General features: G+C 44.5%; 1 protein-coding gene across 7 annotated transcripts in view; it reads left to right on the forward strand.

Moving 5' to 3' along the window:
* Positions 1-22,114, forward strand: part of RBM33 (RNA binding motif protein 33) — a 122,681-nt gene extending 100,567 nt beyond the window's left edge. For 3 of the 7 annotated variants that reach the window (XM_053608881.1, XM_053608885.1, XM_053608884.1), the window contains 4 exons: positions 6,766-6,975; positions 9,644-9,832; positions 15,528-15,616; positions 15,934-22,114. In XM_053608881.1, the coding sequence (XP_053464856.1) occupies positions 6,766-6,975; positions 9,644-9,832; positions 15,528-15,616; positions 15,934-15,982 (537 nt within the window). In that variant the 3' untranslated portion in view covers positions 15,983-22,114. Of the gene's footprint in view, positions 1-6,765; positions 6,976-9,589; positions 9,833-15,527; positions 15,617-15,933 lie in introns of those variants that run through there. The other 4 variants (XM_053608882.1, XM_053608883.1, XM_053608887.1 and 1 more) reach the window with 2 other exon arrangements.
* Positions 22,115-23,814: the final 1,700 nt, after the last annotated feature.

Below are 23,814 nucleotides of genomic sequence, written 5' to 3' on the forward strand. Positions count from 1 at the left end.
GGAATTTGTCAAGTGTTGTCACTCTAGAATAATGCTGCTTAACGTCTGATAGGTATAATCAAGAGTTGAGATTTCTATAGAGAGGGATTAATCAATTTGCTCGCTGGTGAATGCAAGTAAGTGATATCACTTCTTCATGGGGTTTAAGAATGAAAATAAGATTTGATCTGTCAAATTGCAAGAAGCCCTGACAGTATCAATAGGAATTTTAATCCATACATTTAAACCATTTGTTATAAATAAATTTGTCCTGCTAATGTTGGTGGCTACAGACCTCATTTTTTATAATGATCAAGCTGATAAAAAGTATTTCCTAAGTTTACTTAATTCTGGTAGGGCCCTTTTGGTATATTTATTTATATACATTTATAGATATATATATTTTAAAACTTAATCTAGAAAGATGTTTTATAGTATTCGTTAAAAGATAATCATTTGTGGAGAAAAACAACATAATGTTTGTGTCTTGGTCTAAGATAGACCAACATTCTTTTCTCACATCTGTTTTTAAGCAGGTAGAAGATGTTTAAAACTGTACCTGAACATCGTGTTGTGTGAAGAGTTCAGAAATGAGCTGTGCCACCCCAGAGAAGTTCAGTTTCAAAGTGAACTTTTTCTAAGTAGATTGGCAGTGTACCATCCACATGTAACCACTCATATGCTTACATTAATTAAGATAACAGTTTTTAAAATTTCTAATTTAAATTAACAGTATTTTAAAATTTACATAACTAAGTGCTAATAATTTTGAGATCTCTTTCAGTGCCATAACTATATGCATAGGTTATAGAAGACTTAATAGAGAAATGGGTAGATTTAATTTGGATTGGTTCTTTCTGAAATTTTGTCTAATCTGTGGATATAAAAATATGGGATTAATTTGTCTCTCAGATGTAATTAATTGAAGACTTTGTCCCTGGGTAATTATACTAAAATATGTTAAAACCAAAAGTCAAAACAGTATACTAATCAACAGGAAATTGTTCTGATATGTGCAGTAGAAGGGAATTGAAAGTCAGTCAGGCCCTTATATTCAGCCAGGTGACAGGCCTGTCAGAGTCCTGCACTTGGATGCACCTTTGTTCCCATAGGGTTGGATGGTTTGGATGTTCAAGCTGAGGGATGAGAGGAGATGGAAGCTGGGGCCCTTATACTTAGCCAGGGCGTGCTAGGAACTGGGGGTGGCTGAGTGTTACTGCATGTGGCTACGAGTCGGAGCGAGTGGGAGACCCAGTCCATGGTACCCAGGGCTTGGTGCGTGGCCAGTCTGGGCACACAGTGGCCCGCAGTCTTCAGATAACTAGACATCTGGTCTGGTGGGATCTGCGGTACCCAAAACTGGAACTTGCCTCTTATGTGGCTGTGGGATACTTGATTTTGTGGCTAAAACTAAACTCAGTTTGCAAATAATTACCTGGACCACCAAGATGTATCAGAGGCAGTTCAAAGTAGAGCTTGTGTACTTCATGACGGCAGCTGTAGGGTTGCCCACGTGTGGCTGAAATGTATGTTGAAATAAGTGTCCATTGGGAAAGGTGAAGTAAAATTTTTCTCAAAACCACTAAAAAAATTTTTTTTTGAATTTTGCTCTGTAGGATCCACAGGGGCAAGTTGGTGAGTTAAAGCCGCAGTTGAAGAGTGTGCCCTCACTGGCGAGTGCATTTGGCTGCACTGTGCCCCTGGCACGGCCTAGTAGTGCAGTGGTTGTCCATTTCTAGTACTAACTGGAATAACCCAGGAATTAACAGTTTCATTCTGCTGAGTTATAAGAGAATGATTTTTCAATTGGAAAAAAATTTTTCTTACAAAGTGAAATAACTTGTTACGTATACTAAGCTTTGAATGCTTAGCATGATCTTAAGAGAAATTCAAACGCGTGGCTTTATAGTGGCCCTCCATTTAATTAAAATAATTTAATTAAATGATAAGTAATCTCATTTGTTTCAACTCTTTGCTGAAAATAGTTACAAAATATGTTACGTTCCCCTCTCAGGAGGCAGTGTGGAGTCCTACCTTTGGAACCACTGGGATGTCCCAGCGCTTACTACGTGAGCAGCGTTCCGTGGGCACAGTGAGGATGATGGTACTTAACTTTGCAGGGAGGGTGGAAGGAAACCCTGTCTGCACAGATCGTAGCATATTTCTTGTCAGATGTTTGACCAGTATTGTTCCACAGCCGATTATAAGTGAAGTAAATATGCTCAAGTAATGACATTCTGCTTTTGGTGCAAGCTGTTCTTTTTAAAGTTTACTCTGTCAGTCATCTTGGTTTTAACTCTGGATTGCTAGAGAAACAGTGACCCAGAGTGTTAATCTTTTTGTTCATCATATTACTTTGACAATGTCTGCTTTAGGTCTAAGGTACTATCCCGTCCATTTCTGCACCGTGTCGTGCTGTTTTCTCATACATGTAATGGTATTACGAGGCTGAAGGTTGGCCTTTTTATTATCATGGTGACCGTTGGTAAATGTACATGTACTAAATGATAGTGGCTTAACCAGGTATTGTCTTTTTTTTTTTAGCACATTCAGAACCTACTAGCTTTTAGAAGTACACTCTACTATCTACTGACTTATTGCAGTAAATACTCCAGTGCTTTCTGTTTGCACATTTTGACATGGTGAACAATGCAGAATTACTAGGATCTAAACCACTGCTTTTTCTAGAATGCTCTCAAGATAGTGCGTGTTGCAGATGGCGTCAGACACCTAGTCAGTTAAGCTGCCAGGGCGCTTTTTGGGATTACTCAAGGCTATATGCTGGAAGGTGGGAAGTGTTTCCAAGACCGCAAACCTTCCCCAGTTCATTTGTCCACTTCAGTGAGCAAGAAACAAGAAGTTGGAGAATCACATTAAGACTGGTGCGTAGCTGATCTGTGTGGGTAGTTGGGCAGTCTGCCTCTGCCTCACGGGGGCCTTCGTGGTCCTGCGGCTGGGGTGAAGTGTCAGTGCCTGTGAATGACAGTAGTGTTCTCGTGACAGTGTGACTGAACACCTGCATGGTGAATTTATGGATCTTGCACTAAGATTATATGGCCAAGAAATACCATTTTGATAGGGATTTAGATAATAAATAATAGGTCACTGGCTTTTATGAAAGGTGAGGTTGTGTGGTGTATCTATACTTACATTTAATAATTTTTTAATATAGAAAATTGAACATATGCAAAACTGGAGTGAATTTGCATAGATAAAAGACTGAAAAATTATGCACTTAAAATAGACCATCCTGCCTGAGTGGGACACCGATCACACCCTGGATCCAGGGCCATGTGGAGAAATTACAGGCAGCATGGTCTGCCAGCCTGAGTGTGTGGACCCTGTCCTGGAGTTGGCTCCCTTTTCATAAAGCTTCCCTTTTCCAAAAGGGATCTGTCCCTATGCAAGACAGGAGCAACTCAAGTCAGACCAACACATTTCAGACAATAATTAGGCACAGTGTAGAATCACAGAATGTTGTGGGGAGAACCCTCTGGTTCAGTCATCTGCAGCCCTGATGGCATGTCAGCAGATGGCCACGTTGTCCTTTACTTTGCTCAAATGGCATGTTCCCTTAATTAATCTGGGGTTGTTAAACCAGCCTTGCATTTCTGGGAGGACTCTGATTTGGTCAAGGTATGTGGTCCTTGCCTCTGTTTGCTAATACATTAAGGACTTCTTTGCACATTTGTTTATGAGGGATTTTTGACATCTTTGGCTTTTGTATAGGGTAATACCAGGCTGAAAGAATGCGTGGGGAAATTGCTGCTTCCTTTTCTGTTTTCTGAAAGAGATTGTTAAAACTGAAGGTTGGCCTTTTTATTATCTTTCTTTCTTAAAGAATTCAGTGGTGAAGCTATTTAGGTCTGTTTTTTTTTTTTGATAAGTTTTTAATTACTGATTCACTACCTTTATTTCATAGAGGCCTATTCAGGTTTTCTCTTTCTCATATGTCAGTTTTGGTACCTGTGTCTTACAATGAATTTGTCTGTTTCATCGAAGTTGTCTGATGGATTGATGTAGAAAACTGTTCGTAACAACTTCTCAGTCTCCGTAGGCTCCAGTGTAATGGCCCTTCTTTGTCTCCTGCTCTGGCTGGTTTCTCTTCTCTCTTTTTCTCTTGGTCATTGTCTTAAAGGAGTATCATTATTTTATTTTATTTTATTATTTTATTAAATCATAACTGTGTACATGGATGCATTTATGAGGTTCAGTGTACTGCTTTGATATACAATGTGAAATGCTTACATTGAACTAAGTAAGACATCCATCACAATTCTACTCTTTTCTTATAGTTTTGAAATGTACCATTGCATCACGCACGTTTGGTGAGGTCCCCTCCCGTACCCTCCCTCCTCCCCTTCCCTCTCTCTTCTCTTCTACTTTCTAGACTGCAGTTATGTTTTACCATCCATATGACTGTGTAAGTGATTATATATTGATTTCATAGTAGTACTGAGTACATTGGATACTTTTTTGAGTATCATTTTTATTGATATCAAAAAACAACTTTTGGTTTCACTGATTTTTCTCGTGTCATTGCTTTTTGCTGTGATCTTCATCATTTTCTTCCTTCAACTTTCAGCTTAATTTCCTTATTTTCTTTTTTTGGGGGGGGACTAGTTTTTTGAGGTAAAGGTAAAAAGCTCATAAATTGATTTTTAGATCTTTTTCCTTTTTGAGGTAACTTCTTTAGTTGCATCCCCTGAATTTTGACGTGTTATGTTTTTGTTTTCATTCAGTATTTTTATTCTTATTTTTTTTCTTAGTCTGGCTTCCTGGGAGTCAGCCCTATTGTTGCATAGTTTTGTGGTTAATCAGTGACTGGGAAGAGACTGGGCTCAGGCACCAGGGCTGTACCTGGCTGCCCCTGGCCAGGTGCTTGGAGCTTCCCATCAGCTTCCCAGGTGGCTCCGTGGGCACTGCTCCTCCAGGCCTGCTGTGGCTCTTCCCACTCCAGAATTTTGGCATTGAGTTTCTCAGATTTCTGGCTGTCTGCTGCTTGTTCCAGCAGGACCTTGATCAGAGTCCCTCAGACTCCCCCAGAGTTTACTACTCTTTTTTTTTTTTTTTTTTTTTTTGGCCGGGGCTGGGCTTGAACACGCCACCTCCGGCATATGGGACCGGCGCCCTACACGTTGAGCCACAGGCGCCGCCCCAGAGTTTACTACTCTTGACGGGCAGGCGGATGGTGCTGTTGTGGGGTTTCCTGTGCAGCCCCATGCAGTTACAGCTGGGAGGAGCCCTCACCAAGAGGGGCGGCACAGGGGCTGTCCCATTCGCTAATTCCCAGAGCCCTGAAATGGTTGTTTTAGGCAATTATACATTAGAACCCCTGTAAGTTGGCCACCTGAGGGACTGTAACAAACTAGAGCTTTTGTACTGACACATCCATGTGGGGATGTCAGTTCTGTCCGTTCTGAAAAGTAGGTCAGCTTCTGTAAGTGGTCTGCTATAGAGGTTCTCCCGTGCCTGTAGACCTTTTCGTGCAATCCTAGCCAGAAGTTGGGACTCCCTGTGACATTTCATCTCGTATCTTCTCAGGTCCCTGTTATGTTCAGCAGTTTTAGCCAAGTCTTGCCTGCAGCCATCTCATTCTACTCCCTGTTTCTTCTCTTTGCAGAGCCCTTTGTTCCTTTAACGGTCTCTGAAAGGTACTTGAGGACCAGTAGCAGGGCATGGCTGTCCAAGTTTCTTCTCAGTTAATTTACCAGGTCACCATTGCAGATCCTGGTGTAGCTTGAGCTGCCTATGTGGGGGCGGTTTCCAGTAACTGTTACTGTATATCCCTATTAGTGTTAAGAGAAGGCAGTGTGCTAATGAAAGCCTTAATCTTCTTTTCATGTTCAAGCACCTGTTGCTATCAGGGTTTCATAAGTTAGCAAGACAAGCTCTGATGTCCTTGCCACCCATCCTTCCTTTCCTGACCCCCTGCTACTCTTTTGGTAAAGCACTATTTTTAGTACCAAAAGTAGCTAAGAAACTGTCCAGATGTACTTTTTGTGTGTCTGGAGGTAGAAGCAGCGTCAGTAGCACAGCTTGAATATATACTCACTTCCTAATTGATTGAGTAGCTTTAGGGTCAAGAAATAAGGGAACTTCAGTAAGACACAACAGGTGCGGCTTCTGCTGTGTCTGCAGTTCCTGGGAGCGGACATGCACCCTTGACGCCTGCTTGCTCTGCACTGGCCAGGGTATTGCAGCTCTTGGCAGGAGGGAAGGAGTTCCAGCCTCTGGTTAGGTAGGGATACTCCTCATGTGGACTTTGTGAACACAGTGTTGAAAGAGTGGTGCCCATGGGGGAAGGCACTGCAACATGCTCCAGGTCTGCAGCCACAGTCGGCAGGAGCTGGGCTGATGCCACAGGTTACGTTTGAATGGGAGTTAAGTTTAAAACTACTACTTATGCAGACTGCCAGATTTTAATAAGAAGGATCTTGAAAATGAGTAATGTATGTTGTAAGTGAGAAGCACGTATTGAATATACAGAATTTTTTAAAGTTAAGCAGTATTTCACTAAATTAAATAGCACTTATTTTAATTACAGACCTCTTAAATGAATACAGTAATTAAAAGAGATCTTCATCTTCTAAATTCCAAAAATACTGTTAAAACTTTCCCCTAGTCCAGTGAGAAATGTCCTTACTGGCTCTGGTGGATGACAGGTTTGGGCTCACACTGCTTAAAACGGTCGTGCTTCTTGAGTGAATGCTGACGGAGGGCTTCTGGTGCTGGGAGGAGTATTTGGCAGAGCAGACACTGAACCCTGTACTGCTTCGGTTTCAGCAGGGAGGAGAGAGTGATGGTTTCTTTCACCCTGATGGCCAGCACCAGCGGCTTCCTCAGCCTCCAGAAGTGGGATCACAGCCTGCCCGCAAGGTGACGCTGACCAGGGGGGGCCTCCAGCAGCCTCCACATCCCCCACCGGGGCCTTATGCACACTCAGCTATTCCTCCAGGGATCAAAAGCATCCAAGGAGTTCATCCTGCGAAGAAGGTACGGCTTGTCATCCAGCCCACAGCACTGGGGCCGGGAAGTCCACGTTCCCTGTGCAGAGGATTGACATGAGACGGTTGTCTGATCCCTTGTGCCTGGCACACAATACTCACATAATGAGCTGTCATTTCTTTTGTTCTGGCTTTGAAAACACATGAGAATTTTTATCACACCCTTTCCTCTCCTGGCTATTTAATGGTACAACTCCAGTAAATCACCCACCAGGAATGGGGTGGCTTCCTGCATCTCTGAACTGTGTGCTCAGCAGCAGCTGTGTTCTGACACAGCTTGTGGGTATGTGTCTCTGTGTTTGTGTGTGTCCGCTCATGCACGCCTGTGCCTGACTCTGCACCCGTGCTGTGTGCAGCCCCAGTATAAGCATGCCTCCTTCCTCTACTCGGTGGTTTGTCAGAGACTTCAAAATGTAGCTCGTGTGTGCCCACGCTGATTTCGTAGGCATGATCCTAGATCAGAGAGAGGAAACTGAAGCCTTGGGAGGGAAGTGACTTGCCCATGAAAGTGGCAGTACATCCTTTCCTTGACCCGTGGATTAGAACTCAGTCTGTCAGGACAGAAGCAAGGGTAGCCCCCCCTTTCTCCGCAGTGACTGCTCTTCAGTTGTGCACTGGGAGTACTGTCTTGCCATGTTTTCCGCCTCTAGCGAGAAGCATCTTCTTAGGCTCCCGGAGCTGCCACGGCTCTGCAGGAGAGATGATGGCCTGGCAGTGAAGTCTTGGTATGGAAGCCAGAGCTGCTCATGATAGAACAACATGAGGGAGATGAGGAGGCAGGACCCTGCTGTGTGCTTTTCCAGGGGGGCTGGAGCCCACTCGTTAGTATACCCTCCCTGCTCATTTTGCTCCTAAGAAGTCATGTTAATACTAAGACCATCTGTAATCCAAGTAGTCTAGGAGGCTGAGGAAGGAGGATCGCCTGAGGTCCGGAGTTCAAGACCAGCTCTGAGCAAAGGAGAGACCCTTTCTCTACCAAAAATAGAAATAACTAGCTGGAGGTTGTGGCAGGAGCCTGTAGTCCCAGCTACTTGGGAGGCTGAGGTAGTGGAGGTTTACTTGAACCCAGGAGTTTAAGGTTGCCATGAGCTAGGATGATGCTGTGGCATTCTAGCCTAGACAATAGAGTGAGATCCCATCTCCTAACTTAAACCAAAAAAAAAAAACCATTCTGAGTCTGTCTGAAGTGTTTAAATCAGTTTGAGTATGTTACCTCAACACTTCATGATAGGGGAACAGACATAGTTACTCTTATTTTGTAGCAGGAAGCAAATGTAAGCACATGTGCTTTCTCCACTGATAGTGTGATACAGTCTCTAAAGGTTGTTCTAGTCTGAGTCTTCTTCATTGAGGGTTATCCCTGAGCATATGACGAGAACAACACTAGAAAACACATACCTCCTCTATGGAGGTGTAAAAATAAAAGTACTTGAGTTTCTTTTAAACCTCATTACTATAAATGAGGATGACATTTCCTACCTTATTTGAATGATTGTGAACATTTTATGAGAAGATGCATATCAAAATCCTGGTGCCTGACATATAAGCAAGCATTTGGTAAAGGATATTATTGTTAATATCACAACTTACTATAGCTAGAACGAAAGAGGAGCGAGTTACTGCTGGTTTCCAGCCGGTGAAACTTGCAGGTTTTGGTGTGTTTTCTTGAGTGGTCTTGTTGCCGTCTGCAGAGCATGGAGAGGTTCCCTCTCGTGATCCGTGTGTGTCAGTGCACGTTCACCCCCACCCCAGGCCTAGGGCTGGTTCCCACCTCACTTTGCCTTTTTCTGTGATGAACTGGGGAGGCCGTTTTTGTCCCTTTCTACCCAAACTCTAGAACACAAGGAGAGTAGTGCTGTTGACTTCTACTCAGCCTTCCATGTTTCACTGTTCTCCTAAGCAGAAGAAGTCAGGCACAGGTGTTCTTACTTTTTTTTTATGCTAGAAATTTCAACTGTCTCTTTTCTTAAAAGATCCTAGAGCAGGAATTTTGAACCCTGGGTACCTTTAAAAAATGATAATGGCAGGACCCCACCTTAGACCAGCAAAATCATCTTGGAGTTGGAGTTGCACTCGGCCATTGTTGTGTGTTTGTTTTTAAAAGCTCTTCAGATAATATTAGGCATTGCACAGTTAGGGGTGAAACCCTTGTCGCAGATGTGCCTTTAAGGTTATAGGGCTAGCAGAGGTATGTGTTCACAGAGTGAATTGCATACATAACACTGTAGCTTGTGATCGCAGGATAAATTTGACACCCACCGGATCCCTATAGAGATTGGCTTGTAATACGGTGGGAGAAATTTGGGCTCTGGATCTGAATCCTTACCCATGTTATTTACTGGACATTTCTGAGTCCCTTTGGCTGTTCATCTGCAGAAGGATTATGTCACCCAGAGTGCCTGCTGAGCATGACTTCGTGGCCCCTGGAGAGATTCAGGCATTGTCAATTCCCTCCTGTTCTTCCACCTAAACTTGCTGGATTTTTTTGTCTCATTTAAGTATTAAACCATTCTCTGAGAGTCGAGAGAAAACCACAGAAAATCCTATAGCTCAGGGCATGTTTTAATGGATTGTAAGTTACCTGCTCACTTTTTATATCTCAGTAGCTGTGGAGAAACCCCGGCTCAGAACGGTTGCCTTTCCTTTGTCGCTGCCAGGCCATCATGCACGGGCGGGGCAGAGGGGCAGCAGGACCCATGGGCCGGGGGCGCCTGGTGCCCAACAAGCAGAACCTGCGGGTGGTGGAGTGCAAGCCGCAGCCCTGCGTGGTGTCTGTGGAGGGGCTGTCCTCATCAACCACCGACGCCCAGCTCAAGAGCCTACTGATGTCTGTGGGACCCATTCAGGTAAGTCACCTAGGAGCGTGACATTTCTGCCAAAGTTTGTCATATCTGAGGTGAAATTATTTCTTGATTTAAAATGTAGTATCCATTCCATTGGTTACTTTATATAAAAATAATACTTGGGAAGAAAGGTGAACATCTATTGTGCATACTTGACATCATAGTTTTTGCCTAGAAGTTTGGTTATTTTGAAATTTCTAGATGCTTAGTTATAAATTTTAAGAAATAACTCCAAATGAACATATTATCATTTGGGATTCTCAAATCATAAAGTTCACACATGCACATGTACGTGTAGATTTTTTGTTCCATCAAATCACTTGTTTCATTTGTAATAATTATTGAAGTTTTAAAGTATCTGGACTTTTTATCTTTGATTTTCAGAAACAACCTCACAGCTGTGTAACTTGGTTTAGATGTTTAAAAATGTGACAGTAACATGGGCTGTCTGTTCAATTTTAAAACTGGCTAATTTTGATGCTTCAAAAGTCTCTGCTGAGTTGGCCACAGCTGAAATGAATGGAAACGACACACGACATGAATATGACTCTCAGCCCTGGTGGAGACCCTTATCTCTGCAGGTGCTGCGCCCTGGTCTCCCTTGCCAGTCGCTGTGGTCCTCACATGCCCTGTGTCCCGCTGCAGGTCTGGGTCTGAGGGCAAAGTACTTTGGAAACATGACTATTAGCAATTTTAGGACACCCAGATGCAATGTTAGTTTTCTAAGTAGTACAGAATACTTTCTTACAAGAATTATCTTACTTAAAAAAAGTGAGAACACCTGTGCCTCTTGCTTCATGGATAAAAATTTGGAAACATTTTTAGACTATGGTATGTAGAAGAAATTAATTCATAGTATGTTTTCAGAGTTCCTAAAAAATGAATAGTTCCTAAGAAGTAAAAGCCCTTCAAAAACTGTGCCTCTGCTTGGGTTTAATTACTTCCAACTTCATTACTGGTTTCCAGAGAGATAGTTTAGTTTTTATTTGTGTAGTAATGAAAAGTTAACCCCAAACCTTGGCTTTTTTTTTTTTTTTTAATAAACAAAGGGCCTAACTCTGTTACCTGGGTAGAGGTGCAGTGTTGTCATCATAGCCTACTGCTGCCTCCAACTCCTGGGCTTACGTGATCCTCTTGTCTCAGTCTCCTTAGTAACTGGGACTACAGGTGCACACTACAAGACCCAGCTAAATTTTATAATTTTTGTAGAGTTGGGGTCTTGCTATGTTACCCGGGCTGGTCTCCAATTCCTGGCCTCAAGTAATCCTCTCTTTTCAGCCTCCCAAAGTGCTAGGTTTACAGGTATGAGCCACTGAGCATAGCTGGCTTTTAGAGTAGGCTTCCCAGGTGTGCAGTTAGGAATAAATATATTCTCACTTTTCAGAGGCATGAAGTTTATGTTCAAGGATAACTTATTTCTAAGCAGTTGATTATAATATGGATTGATGTATAGGAACAAAATTGTTACTAGAGAATTTCATATGCATTAAAATGTGGTTATTCTAATCTGAGACTCAAAACTAATGGTGATTGAGAATTCAGGGTCAGTGAGTCTGGATGTTAAAAAGTCAGAACCTAGTCTGATGAGTTTTGGACCACAGGTCAGCATACTTGGCCTGGAGGCTCACATTTTAGTCTGGTTTCCTGGTGGTCGTCTTCTCTGCAGGATACTCAGCACTTCCCTGCGGGTGGAAGTGATAGCATTATCATTTTCCCCTGTCAGCCTGGGTGATTTTTATGGGCTTTGTTTCATTAATTTTGGTCACTTTCTTGGATATTTTTGAATGTGACACAGTTACCAAGATCCATGTCTGGACAGTGAGTGCTATGTTCCTGTGGTAGGTGGCTCTCAGGAAGGCTCCACGACCCCATTATGAGACCCTTGGCTTCTGTCCTATCCATCTTTGAAATTGAATTTTGGATTTTGTAGTGTAGGGATTGTACATGTAAAAAGAATGTCCTTTTTTCTTCAATTTGCTGCTTTTTTCTGTTCTGAAAAGAAGTAGAAATGATTGTGTTTTAAGTAAAAAAGTTTTTTGGGGGCCATTTAGCACCAAAAACCATCTTGGAATTGACTGCTGGCTTGTTCTAACTAGATATGAAAGGGACGCAGAGTGAGTGACACTGAAGGCAAGTCTCAAGGCAGGGCTGGAGCTACTCTCTGCTGTGGGAATGAACAGCCGTGTGCCATGGCAGGGCCCCCCCACCTGGGACAAAGCAGAGCCCCTCTCCTTTCTGCCCAGTCTTAGGCCACTGGGATGGTTTTGAGTGGGCATTCACAGATTTTTAAGTGCTGCATTCACAGATGCTACGTTTCTTAATTATAGACAAAACCGAGAACTGGTAAAATAAGCATTAGATAGCTGAAGATGTAATACTGAGAATTTTTAAGAGCCTTTCATAACAAGATTTCATTATGGTTAAATATATCCTTCAAAGAGAAAGTTCTAAGTGACCCAGGGTGTCAGCACCAGCTTCCTGGTTTGAGGAAGAAAAATGTCTTTTTCTGTGTGTTTTGGGGTAAATGTTTTTTTTTTACCCTACTTGTTTCCAGAATGAAAGGTCTTGTCCATCTGCTCTGGGACATAGCGCCACCTAGTGCTCACTGCTGGGACGTGCATGGCGGCCGCGGCTCAGCTGGGACAGGCCTATAGCTTGCGGCCTCCTGATGATAAAAAATTCTAATGACTGCAGGTTAACTATACTTTGTAGACCTGTAGAATCTGAGTGGTAGCAGTGATAGGATAGCCACTTTACTCTCAAGTTAGTGTTTTCTTCTCTTAAACAATATTCGTAAGCCTTTAGAAAGTTCACTTCCAAGTTCTTTATTGTCTATAGGTTCATTTACAGAGGGGGTGCAGAATGACAGGATTTTGTAGAAAGGTCACATCTAGGAGAGAAACGGCATAAGTATAGTAGTATGTTTGAGAATTTCAGATGGGAAAAGGTGCCGTCAGAATGAGACCTTGCATGATGGTCTTTAACATTAGTATTAAGTCAGAAAGAAGGTTCTGCCCCAAAGAACAGGGGACATGGGCTCCTGCGGAGGCCGGACCTTGGTCACAGGGAAGGGAGGTGGCAGTTTCTGCTGGTCCAGAGGCTCTGCCAGCCCAGGCACCTCCAGCCACCTCGCATTCTCTCCGTGGCATCCCTCTGGGGAGCAGCCGTGACCACCTGCTCCGTCCTCAAAGACTAAAACCAAACTAACTGTTAGAATCAGGAAGTAAGTTCATTATAACTTTTGAGGCTCCTTTACTTGTATTTATTTTCCTATTGCTGGATTTTGGCTAAAACTATGTTAGGAAATAATTGAATCCTATAATAAATGAAATTCCATGAGGTAAAAACAAATAAAATAATAAAAGTTTCCTCATAAGTGTAAAGTTAGCAATCTCCCAGTGAGTAAATATAAGTATTTCTCTGTTTTGATTCTTAATAGCATTAAAAAGTCTGCGCCAGACAGAGTAGCAGTGACAATAGGAGCTGGCATTTCGGTCACACGGCATATGTGGGCCAGCGTTGTGTCCGCTCTCTGTGCTAACTTCCTTATATGCCAGCAGTTCACTGGGACTCACGGGGACATAACTCTCTGCATGCTTAGCTCATTGTTGCTGCGGTGTTGGCCCTGGAAAATGTAGCTGGCTGTCTCAGCAAGTCTGGACTTAAGGTGTGACTTTGGTTCAGATTCTGAATTGCCATTTCCTGGTGTGCAGCTTTTTACACAGACTCCTTCTCTCTTGAGAGCCTCAGTTAAAATTGACATCAAGCTCTCTGTGGTAGGGATTGAATGAGATGACACATGCCAGCCATGAGCATGGTGTCACATAGCACAGGCCCCAGTGAATATTAGTTTCCTCTTTCCTATAAGTCAGATTCCTACCTAAGCGTCGCTGGGCCCGCTGTCTGAGTGGCTGCTTGTACTCCGGAGACCCACCACAGAGCCCTTTTTCCATGGAGGGAACTTTTTTTTTAGGCATAGTCTCACTCTCACCCTCACCCTGGGTTGACACTGCTATGGCCTAGTGTCAACCTCACTTACAGAAGCATCAACCTCCAAGGTTCAAGTGATCCTCTTGCCTCAGCCTCTGAAGTAGCTGAGATACAGGCGCCCACCACAACACCCAGCTAGTTTTTCTATATTTATTTATTTATTTATTTGCAGTTTTTGGCCGGGGCCGGGTTTGAACCCGCCACCTCTGGTTTGTGGGGCTAGTGCCCCTACTCCTTTGAGCCACAGGCAATGCCCCGAGTTTTTCTATTTTTAATAGAGATGAGGTCTCACTCTGGCTCAACCTGGTCTCAAACTCTTGACCTCAAGAAATTTGCCCTTCCAGAGTGCTGGGATTATAAGTGTGAGTCCCCTCGCCCAGCCAGTTTCATGTTTCATATATGGTATAACTTTTGAAAATTTCCAAGTCATTGATAGGTTTAGCTGTGTGCTTCTGTTGTAAGATTTTTGACAGATGGTTTAAAATTAAACAGCCACATGTGTCGGTGCTTTTAAAGGCCTCCATGTTACTGTTATCACTGAACAGGAGCCCAGAAACAGCAGGTGGTCCTTATCACTGGAGATGTGGTGGTGAGTGTAGTTCCTCAGGACAGTGTTGTATGGTGACCACACCAGAGCTGCCCAGGGAGGCCTGCTCTTTGATTGGTCTGGGGCAGTAAGTTGAGTGTCATGAGAGAATTGAGAAGGACCGTGCTGTGGAGGTTGAGGTTGCTGAGCAATCACAGAATGACACCTGGCCATTCTGGAGTGGAGGTGGCCAAGCTGTCCTCCTGCCTGACCCCCCATCCCCCTGCCCCCCAGGGGCGACTGCCTGCTATAGACCCTGGGGCCCTCACTAAACAGCAGTAGCCTCCAATGTGATGAGTATTGGTCTTCAGAAAGGATAGTGAGATTCCCATTAAAAGTCACTTTGTAGGGAGACATGAGAAGAAGAGGTGCCTCTACCCAAGGGCACCTGCTACTGCCTCTTACAGAGACGGTCTGGGCAGCTACTGTGTCCACGTGATGGAGGTCTTAACACCAGCCTTGGAGGAAGGAAGTGTCATCCTGGGAATGAGTTATTAAAGCACAGCTTAGGAAGAGATTATTGGATAGCTAAGAAAAATTTCCAGGGAGTTAGACGGGAAAGTCAGTTTGCTCTAGTGATCTAAATGTCAGCCTGCACTCAAATTTTGTATTAAAGCTGATAATGTATAAATGTATATACAGGGTGTCTGTAAGTTCATGTGCAATTTACTATGTTAAACTATTTTTTATTTTTCTCAAGACAGAGTTTTACTTTGTCACCCTCGGTAGAGTGTTGTGTTGTCATAGCTCACAGCAACCTCAAACTTTTGGACTCAAGCAATTCTCTTGTCTCAGCTTCCTGAGTAGCTGGGACTATAGGTGCCTGCCACAACGCCCAGCTATTTATTTTATTTTATTTTATTTTATTTTTTTTAGAGACAGGGTCTTGCTCTTGCTTGACTGGTCTCAAACCTGTGAGTTCAGGGCAATCCACCCGTCTTGGCCTTCCAGAGTGCTAGGATTACAGCTGTGAGCTGCCGTGCCTGGCCGTTAAACTATTTTAAATTGCACACGAACTTTATGTCCACTGTCCACCTTGTGTGTATATATATATATAATTTTAAAAGAGTTTTTACCATTTACAATGTGATTTTAAAATATTTCTCTGTTCTCTTCCTCTAGAGTTTACAGATGCTTCCCCAGCAACGGAAGGCCATAGCTAAGTTCAAGGAGCCAGCCCATGCGTTGGCGTTTCAGCAGAAGTTCCACAGGTACCAGTGCCCTGCACCAGTGGTGGTGTGGGGGTGTGTGTGGGGGGCTCTGTCTGCACCCCTTTGCACTGGTCGGTGCCCCTGCTGCTGTACAGTCCAACAGGATGTGGAGCAGACTGCCAGCCCATTGCCAGGCAGGGTCACCTTGGTTAGGTGGAGACTCGGCCCTTGTTTTTAGTAGATCTTGTCTTTGAAGCCGTGTGTGGGTGACCTAGGCTTTCATTGGTCAGGACGCCCCATTCTGCACTAGTTTTCTTCCCCTTGGCAAACTGATGCTGGTGCAGAGTAGCCACTGATCATTCCTTAAATCCCCACAGGCATATGATAGACTTGTCCCACATAAATGTGGCCCTGATTGTGGAGTGATCTCTGGCAGGAGACCTGACCTTGTGCTGTACACACTGTGGGATTTCTTCGAGGAAGCTGCCGCGGCACAGAACCCAGGAGCTTAGATCTCCCCGGCTGTTGTCTGGAGCGCCAGCCGGCCACAGGGTTGATTCCAGGAGAGCTGAACTTACACAGCACGCGGGAGTTTGGTGTTAGGTTGATTCCTTCAGATTCTGTTGTCACCACAAAGAACTCCAAGTTTTTCATTTTCTTTTGTTTTCAAAGTGCTTACAATGCATGTAGACGTTGTTCTTCGTGATCTGACTGTGTGATCGGTCACAAGGACTTAGATTCAGGAAAGAACATTAACGTCACAAATTCCAAGTATTTTTTCACAGCAAAGAATCTTTGATAATGGTTGCACTTATCTTCAGTGCAGGCTAGAAGAGTCTTCTCAACCACGCTCAGCCTGCGTGGTCTTCTCAGAAAGCCCTCAAATGGCTCTTATAAAAACGTAGATTAAAATTTGGGTGACAATTGATTGACATTTGCATATCCTGGAGAGCCAGGGTGTGAGTGGGGTGGTCGGGAGTGGTGCCAATTGAACAGAGATTCTGCTTCTTGTCAGTATTTCAAAAGCGCCAACTGTATGCTCCTAGTCCCAGGGTGACTGCCTGCTTTCTTAGGTTCTTTCACAGTCAGGTGAGAGGGCTGGGCAGGCCCCTGGCTGTGGTGCCCTCACCCAGCAGCCCATGGCCCATGGCTGGGTTCCCACCCCATGGGGTGCAGGAGCAGCCTGAAGGCAGAGCAGACCTGTGCAGTCTTCTTCCTTGTTAAACGCAGCCCACGGTGGCCTGTTGTGTTTCGCTGGCTCTGTCATATATGACATTCTTTGGGAAGCTGGTTATCATTGCTTTGATTACCCTTTTTTTGAAGGCCACTGTACAGGGGCCGCACTGTCCTTCAGTGGACCTGAGAGCAGGGTGGTGCTCACTGTGGCGCCTTTGCATGGCGTGTAGTATGAGGGCGGCTGTCAGCCAGGGACAGTGGAACCTGACATGAGATGTGTTTGTGTCATCATCAAAATCAGCTTTTAGTAATTCTAGGTAGGTTCCCTTAGGTGAGACTTAGTCTGCTTAAGAAACCTTAGTGGAATGAATTCATTCTGGGAAAACACTGAAAAAGTGCCTTATTGTATTCTGCTTATAAAGAATTTTACTGTTTTGGATATATTCTGAAGTGGCCCTAAACTATTTGAGCAAATACTACGAGGGCACACTCAGATTTTATAGCTATATTTTATACCTACAATTTCATGTCACATTTACAAATAGAATTAAGGGATCTAGAAGCCTGTTATCACCTACTACCTCTGCAGTGAGTGCAGCCCCAGGGCTGTCACCTCCGGAAGGAGGGGCTGACAAGAAGGGCACAAGGCTTGTTTCATCTCGTGTCTGCAGTTGACATTTTATATGCTTTTTCAAATTAAGTTACCAAAACGTTATTAAGCGGAGAAGAATATTCCAGACCCTGTGAGGCTTTCCGTAGCATTGACTCTAAAATGGCATTGTGTGCTACAGAGAAACACCAGCAGCTGCAGGTGTGTTTTGATAGCTGCTTTTCAGAAACCGCTGATCCTGGGAAGTCAGGCCCTCACAGGCTATATGCTAGAAACCCTGCAGCCATGGTGCAGCCCCTCTGTCCCAGAAAGCCCCAGGCCACCTTTGGAGGGTGGGGTCGGAAGGCAGCCCTGCTTGCCATGTATGCAGGAGGGCGTCCACGCAGCAGGCCCACAACCACACTGCCTGCTGTGTTCACAGTGAGACCCTACGTGCTCCTGTATTTAAAAGGAGTAGTTTGTCTCAGTCACAGAGAGCAGCGTTGAAAGGACGAGTTTGGAGCCCACAGGCTCTATTTTTAAACAGAGTTCCAGAACACCTAGTGCAAGGGTGGTGGGCAGGCTTAGACTCCCTGTGTCACCGAGAGCTTCCTGGTGCAATAGTGAGTTTAACTAACCTCTGCCATGTTCTGAGGCAGCTGAGTGTGAAAGACCACAAGTCCGCAGGTTGTCTCAGAAGTGGGGCGTGCAGGCTTCTCTGCAGTTAGTGGAGTGACGCTGGGCCGTGGGCACCGGTGTGCAGCACAGGCTTCACGCACCCAAAGCCCTGCTTTTGGTGTTGTCTCAGTGTCATGTGGAACCTGGGAGGTATACGTGTGTGTGTCTGTAACTGTCCACACACAAGTGTTCTCTTGATAGAATGTTCTGGAAGGATGATCAGGCTAGTCAGCCAGACCTGTCCTAAAGCACCAGTTACGACAGCCACACACAACCCCGCCTCTTAATGCTAACGATCATTGAAAATGGGCTCTTAGTACCTGCCCATCTCAGTAATAGTTTCCTTGAAGGAAACCACAGAAAAGGAAAGAAGCAGAATTAGAAAGTGATGTCATTCCCACCTTTGGTGCACTTCTCTCAGTGAGGTCAGACCGCGCCAGCTGGACCCCGTGGAAGATCTGCTGCAACCATTATCTCTGGTCTTTCTTTATCGTGCATTCGGAATGAGATGCAGGGCATTGAGCATAGTGTAAATATGGACCCTTCAGAATTAAAATGTTATTGGGAATGCTTTCAGCTCAGCCACATCTTAGCTACTTGTTAGTTCTTTTGTGTTGTCTTATCAAAGTTTAATGGAGACAGTTCCATAATTGTTGTGTTTGTGTGTAAATTCGACTTTTATAAAGATGGTAGTAAGTCAATACTTTTATCCTGATCTGTGTATTATTTGTTCACAATTTCAAGAAGCTTAAAGGCAGTAAATATCAATCTATCTCATAAGGTAAATCAGTGGATAATTATGTGGAGCCAAGTTAGTTTTTCTTTTTGCGTTATCTTGTTTTGATTTTGTGATGTAACATAAGTTCGCTTAGCCTCTTATCTGAACATAACATTGCTTTGCCCTTGATCTGGCCACATTTGTTAAATCCATATCTGATTCTCTTCTAAAGGATAAATCTCTTCTTTCCGAGAGAAATTCTGAGGGGCGCCCCCTCTGAGAGCAGGTGCCGCACCCTGCCTTCTGGGGAGAGTTGGCGGGTGGGACGGGGTGTGGTTTCATCGTGCCTGTTTTTAAATATGGGTAGTTCTTAACATGCTCTGTAAAGGCCCTGGACAAACAGCGGTTTAAGCTTGGTTCCTTAGCATTTCTGAATTGTGCCAGAGCTTCCATCCTGCACCCAGGGTTTTTTTTCCCCTCAAATAGTATTTTGCTGAATTCTGCAAAGGGAAGGCTTTGTTTCTGAGGGAGGTGGAAGAGGAGTGTAGTGGGAAGGGGAGGGCGGGCTGTCACCTCAGTGTTAACGGGACACTTCCTTCTAACACTCTGGCCTGTGAGGGCAGGTCACCCAGTCAGTCACGGTGGGAGCAGCTGGGCATATGTGCTGATGCCCCCCTGCGCCTGGTGCCTGCTCAGCTCCCCGCAGATGCAGGTGCGTGAGTCAGGGGAGGCGGAGGAAACCTACGGACCTGGACCTTTTCTCCTGCGATGGGTTTTAAAAACCATCCATGTTTTTTTTCTTTTGGCTTTTGTTTTTTTGTTTTTTTTTTTTTTTTTTTAATTTCGTTCTGTTTATTTTTTATTTCTTTGTCATTTCATTGGGAAGGTAAGCTCAACATGCTCATAGACCATGGATTGACACTTGTGGGAAACAGGTTTTAGTCACATAACTGCACAAAACAAGGGGCCCCTGTGTGATGGCTACAGCACTCGGGCCCGTCGCAGAGGCCCAGACACTGCAGTGCTCTGTGGCTTGTCTCCTCTTGCTGCTCACTGGAGAGAAGAGCTGCCCGGGAGTCAGATCTCATCCCAGGCAGTGTCTGCAGGCCAGGCCCTGGGCGACTCCAGGCCCCAGCTCCTCCTCACTTGGAGGCTTACTATGGCTTGGCACCCTGGGAGGCCCAGTGGCCTTCTCTGCATTAAGCTATAACCGCCCCCCTTCCCTTATTTATTTGGAGTGGGAGGGAGAAGAGGGGGAGAGAGAGAAAGCTTGAAAGGTATTGTTGGTTCTTTAAAAAATTATAAGTGCTATTGGGGGGTTGTAGGGTAGGAAGAGACTGAGAGGCCCCCCATGAAGGAAGCCACAGGGACATTTACATACTCGAGGGGAGAGTGTAGACACTTAAACTGCTTGACGAGCATTTCTGCTGATCTTTCAACTATTTTTAAAAAGTTGTGAATGAAGTCTATTTTGGTTATTTCTTAAATATGAACTCTTCGGAGGCATCTAGCCTTGATTTAACATTAAATCCTAAGGATTTTATGTAAGGTTTTTTTGCAACCTATTTAATTTTTACCATTTAAAATACCTAATTTCTTAGGTATATAAGTCCATGGTTTTGTGTCCTGGAACCAAAGCAGAACCCATTGATTCATATTGGATCCCAGGTGTACTGTGGCAGCATGTGGCTGAAAGGGCCACTTCTCTCACACGCTGTCACCTGTCTTTTCTAGAGGACATCTTACAGTTGTGACTCTTTTCTGTCATGGTTTGGTAGGCCCTTTCAGTCAGGTCAGGCAGATGGAGCAGGTATTCTGCGTGAGCTGTTTCTCGGGGACTTGGTTTTCCCATTTCCTTCTAACCAACTGAAATATTAAGAGGGCTTCATGTGGATGTTTTGCTTGTTTTTATTTTACTAATTTTAAGAGGTATGTAGAAAAACATAGGGCCTTGTAAAAGAGATAGCATGTAGTTTTTTATTTTAACATGTTCCACAGAGTGGACAAGCAGGCAGCATTTTAATACATTCTGTGTTTTCCAATTCAGTGAGCTCCAGAGAGCAGACCTCACCACGTTCTCTCAGCCTGATTCTCTTTTAAACCACTTTTCATTTTAAGGCACATGTAGTGGAAGCCGATTTTTAAAGTACTTTAAATTTCATGCATTCTACAGTATTTTCCTAGAATATATAAAATTTTACAATAACGTGTGCACATTTTGCTGACATGCAAGGAGCAAGTAACCACTCACTTTTATAATTCAGCTTTGCCTTTCACAGGTGTGGGATCCAGAATGTCTTTCCTCTGTGAGGATTTTAACTCTTCCACTATTTAATTTTCAGGTACAAGGACGACAAAGCACAGAATCAGAGTTATTTTCGTTCTTGAGCTGGTTCTGTCTGTTGGGTGTTTCTGTCCTCTTCTTGAGACTCATGTCCCTAAGGCTTAGGGACCACGTCGCCAGGCCTTGCCCCGGCTCTTCCCCTCCTGGCTCTCCTGTTTTGCTTTCCTGTGTCCGAACCTGACCGCTCCTTCCCACTCTGACCCCCTCTTGTCTCTTCCTTCCTCCCCCCACCCCCTAACCCCCTGCTCTTGCTGTCTGAGAGCTGCGCAGGGCCCAGCTGCTCGGCTCAGTGTCAACGTCCAGAACCCCACTCTGGGTGGGAGCGAAATGCTTTGGGTGTTTTGTGGACTGTATTTGCAACTTGATTCCCTCTAAACCTTTGCTTTGACAGGTCTTTACTCATGATTTATTCCTCCAGGTCTGATTGGAGAGAATAACATTTTTATTCTGTTATTTTGCAGTTTGACTCTGTAGGACTATGCTGACTCCCAGATGCCAGCGTCCCGTGGCGCGCACCTGGCCGTGTCATTAATCACCCACCTCTGTTTCTTATCCCCTCTACTTTTGCAGGATCTCTTGTGCATGGGTTCAGTGTTGTTAGTAGTGCGCCTCTCATTCCGCTCGGAAGTGATGGCCGTCTGACCCTTGTTTCTGCTCTCGCTGACTGTGGCCCTCCTGGCCCTGATGCGTGTGCTGGATGTGCCATACCGGGGGCAGCGCTGGCGTGGGGGGGTAGCGCTGTGTTGATTGGGAGCGTTGTGAGTTCAGAAATCCAGAGATGCCTGGATTGCCTTCCTCTGGGTCTGAGCTACTCCTGTTTTCTCCCAAACACATGAAGTTGGCGTCTGTGGGAATGACATGACCTCTCTGTTCACTTTGCGTTCACGGCTGTGGGAACTTTTTCAGGAATATATGTGAAGAATAGTAGTGACATAGTTGAAAAGCAAATGTATTGTTGTATCATTTGTGTGACTTCATACCAAAAAGTGTGTTTGAACTGTACTGTATGTAATGTGAAAGAAGTGTTAATAAAATCTCCAGTTTCTACTGTGACTCTGTGGCTTCCATTCTCTCACCACTCAGCTCTGTCTACACCGCACGTTAACCCCGGTGCACAGATAGCACCTACGACCCTGCCTGTGAGGACTTGGGTAGTGTTTTCTCCAAGGAAGGGGGCTGACCCCTGGCTCCTTGGGTTGCCCCCTCTGGTACAGCCTGTGGCTTGGACACAGGTGTATAATCAGTGGTCCCATAACCAGGTCAGGGTCACCTCTGTCTCATGTGCCACTCATGCTCTGCGTGACTCTGAAGTGACCAGGGTCAAAGTAAGATCTGTTTTGTTTTGAGTGGGGGAGTTAATAGTCTCCACATTTGATCCTAGCCAGCAGGTGAGAAGTTTTAAGTTTTTTAAAGCATTACAAATAATTTCTACACTTATTCAGAAGAGACTTGTTATAACATTACAATAAAAGGCTGAAAATGTAGAAAAACAATTGCCCACATGCCATGCCCGTGAATTCTGTGTGCCGTGAGTAGTTGGGATCAGTGCTTAATGCTGTTGTGTCCATTTTTCATTTAATGTAGTATAAAGCATTTTTCATGTTACTGAAAATTGCTTGGAATTCATGCAATTTATTTAAGATTTAAAAATTTATATTTTTAAAAAAGACTTTTAAAGTAAAGTAGCTCCACTTCCAGGAAACATTGTTAAAGGAGAGGCGAGCCCAAAGGTTCACAGGCTCCTGCACCTTGCTGGGGCTTCCCACTGCCGGGTCTTGGTGCCCTGTGTTTGGGTAGTTGGCTCTACCCCATTCATGCACTTCACCCCTGCAAAGCCTTAGTTTCTTACCTGTAGAAAGGACCACCGTTCAGTAAATGCCATTCCCTCTGTCCTCGGGTTTGATGGCAGGTCTTAGGCTTGCTGTCCTGAGGCCTCTGTCACCCCTGGTGGGACAGTCTGTGGGCCAGTGGCTATGACTGTGGTTTAAGCGGATGGTGACCTGGCAGAATTTCCTAATCACCCTCGTGGTCCAGCCAGGCCAATGTGTGGAGTCTGAGCCCACTGGAGGGTGCTGGGGAAGAGCACAGCTGTCACCAGTGTCCTATCCTGTGCTGCTGTCTTAGGCATAGGCTGTGTAAGGCCACTGCCAGGACCCTCTTGGCTCCACAGCAGACGCCACCTCCTGTCTCAGAAGACTAGTTACCAAGAGATCTTATGTGCTAGCGTCCTCATTTGTAAGTCTGGGAAGAAAAATGTGTTAGTTTGGATCTAAGGAGGAAAGAGGGAAAGAAAAGGGACTTATGTGGGGGGCAATCGAAATTGAGCAGGAAGTGATCTGCAACAGAAGATGTGTGTGATTTCTTAAATCTGATTTAATAGAATTTTAAAACCTAAATTGTCCAAAAATACCATGTGATTATAGAGTTAAAAACAATTTTCTCTCATTTTAATGCATATTCTAAGAATAAACCATTCTTTGTGTAAAATCTGGAGTTGTGAGTAATGGGAACTTTATGGAAGATGGGCAGAAACAAAGGAGATTGAGGGAGAAAACGGGGGTGGGGTAGTGAATTTCAGAGAGATTTATGAATAGAAGCTACTGTAAAGGTTTTGTAAGTTCACGTCTTTGTTCCCCAAACGTGCCCGGAACCCTGGAGGTCTGGGTGTATATTTGTGCAACGAATTGTGTGGTGTTAGCAGGCAGACTCACAGAGCAGGCTTGTGGGTGGCGGCGGTGTGAGCAGCCAGGAGA

This window comes from Nycticebus coucang, chromosome 11, assembly GCF_027406575.1.
Source record: "Nycticebus coucang isolate mNycCou1 chromosome 11, mNycCou1.pri, whole genome shotgun sequence".
Lineage (NCBI taxonomy): Eukaryota > Metazoa > Chordata > Mammalia > Primates > Lorisidae > Nycticebus > Nycticebus coucang.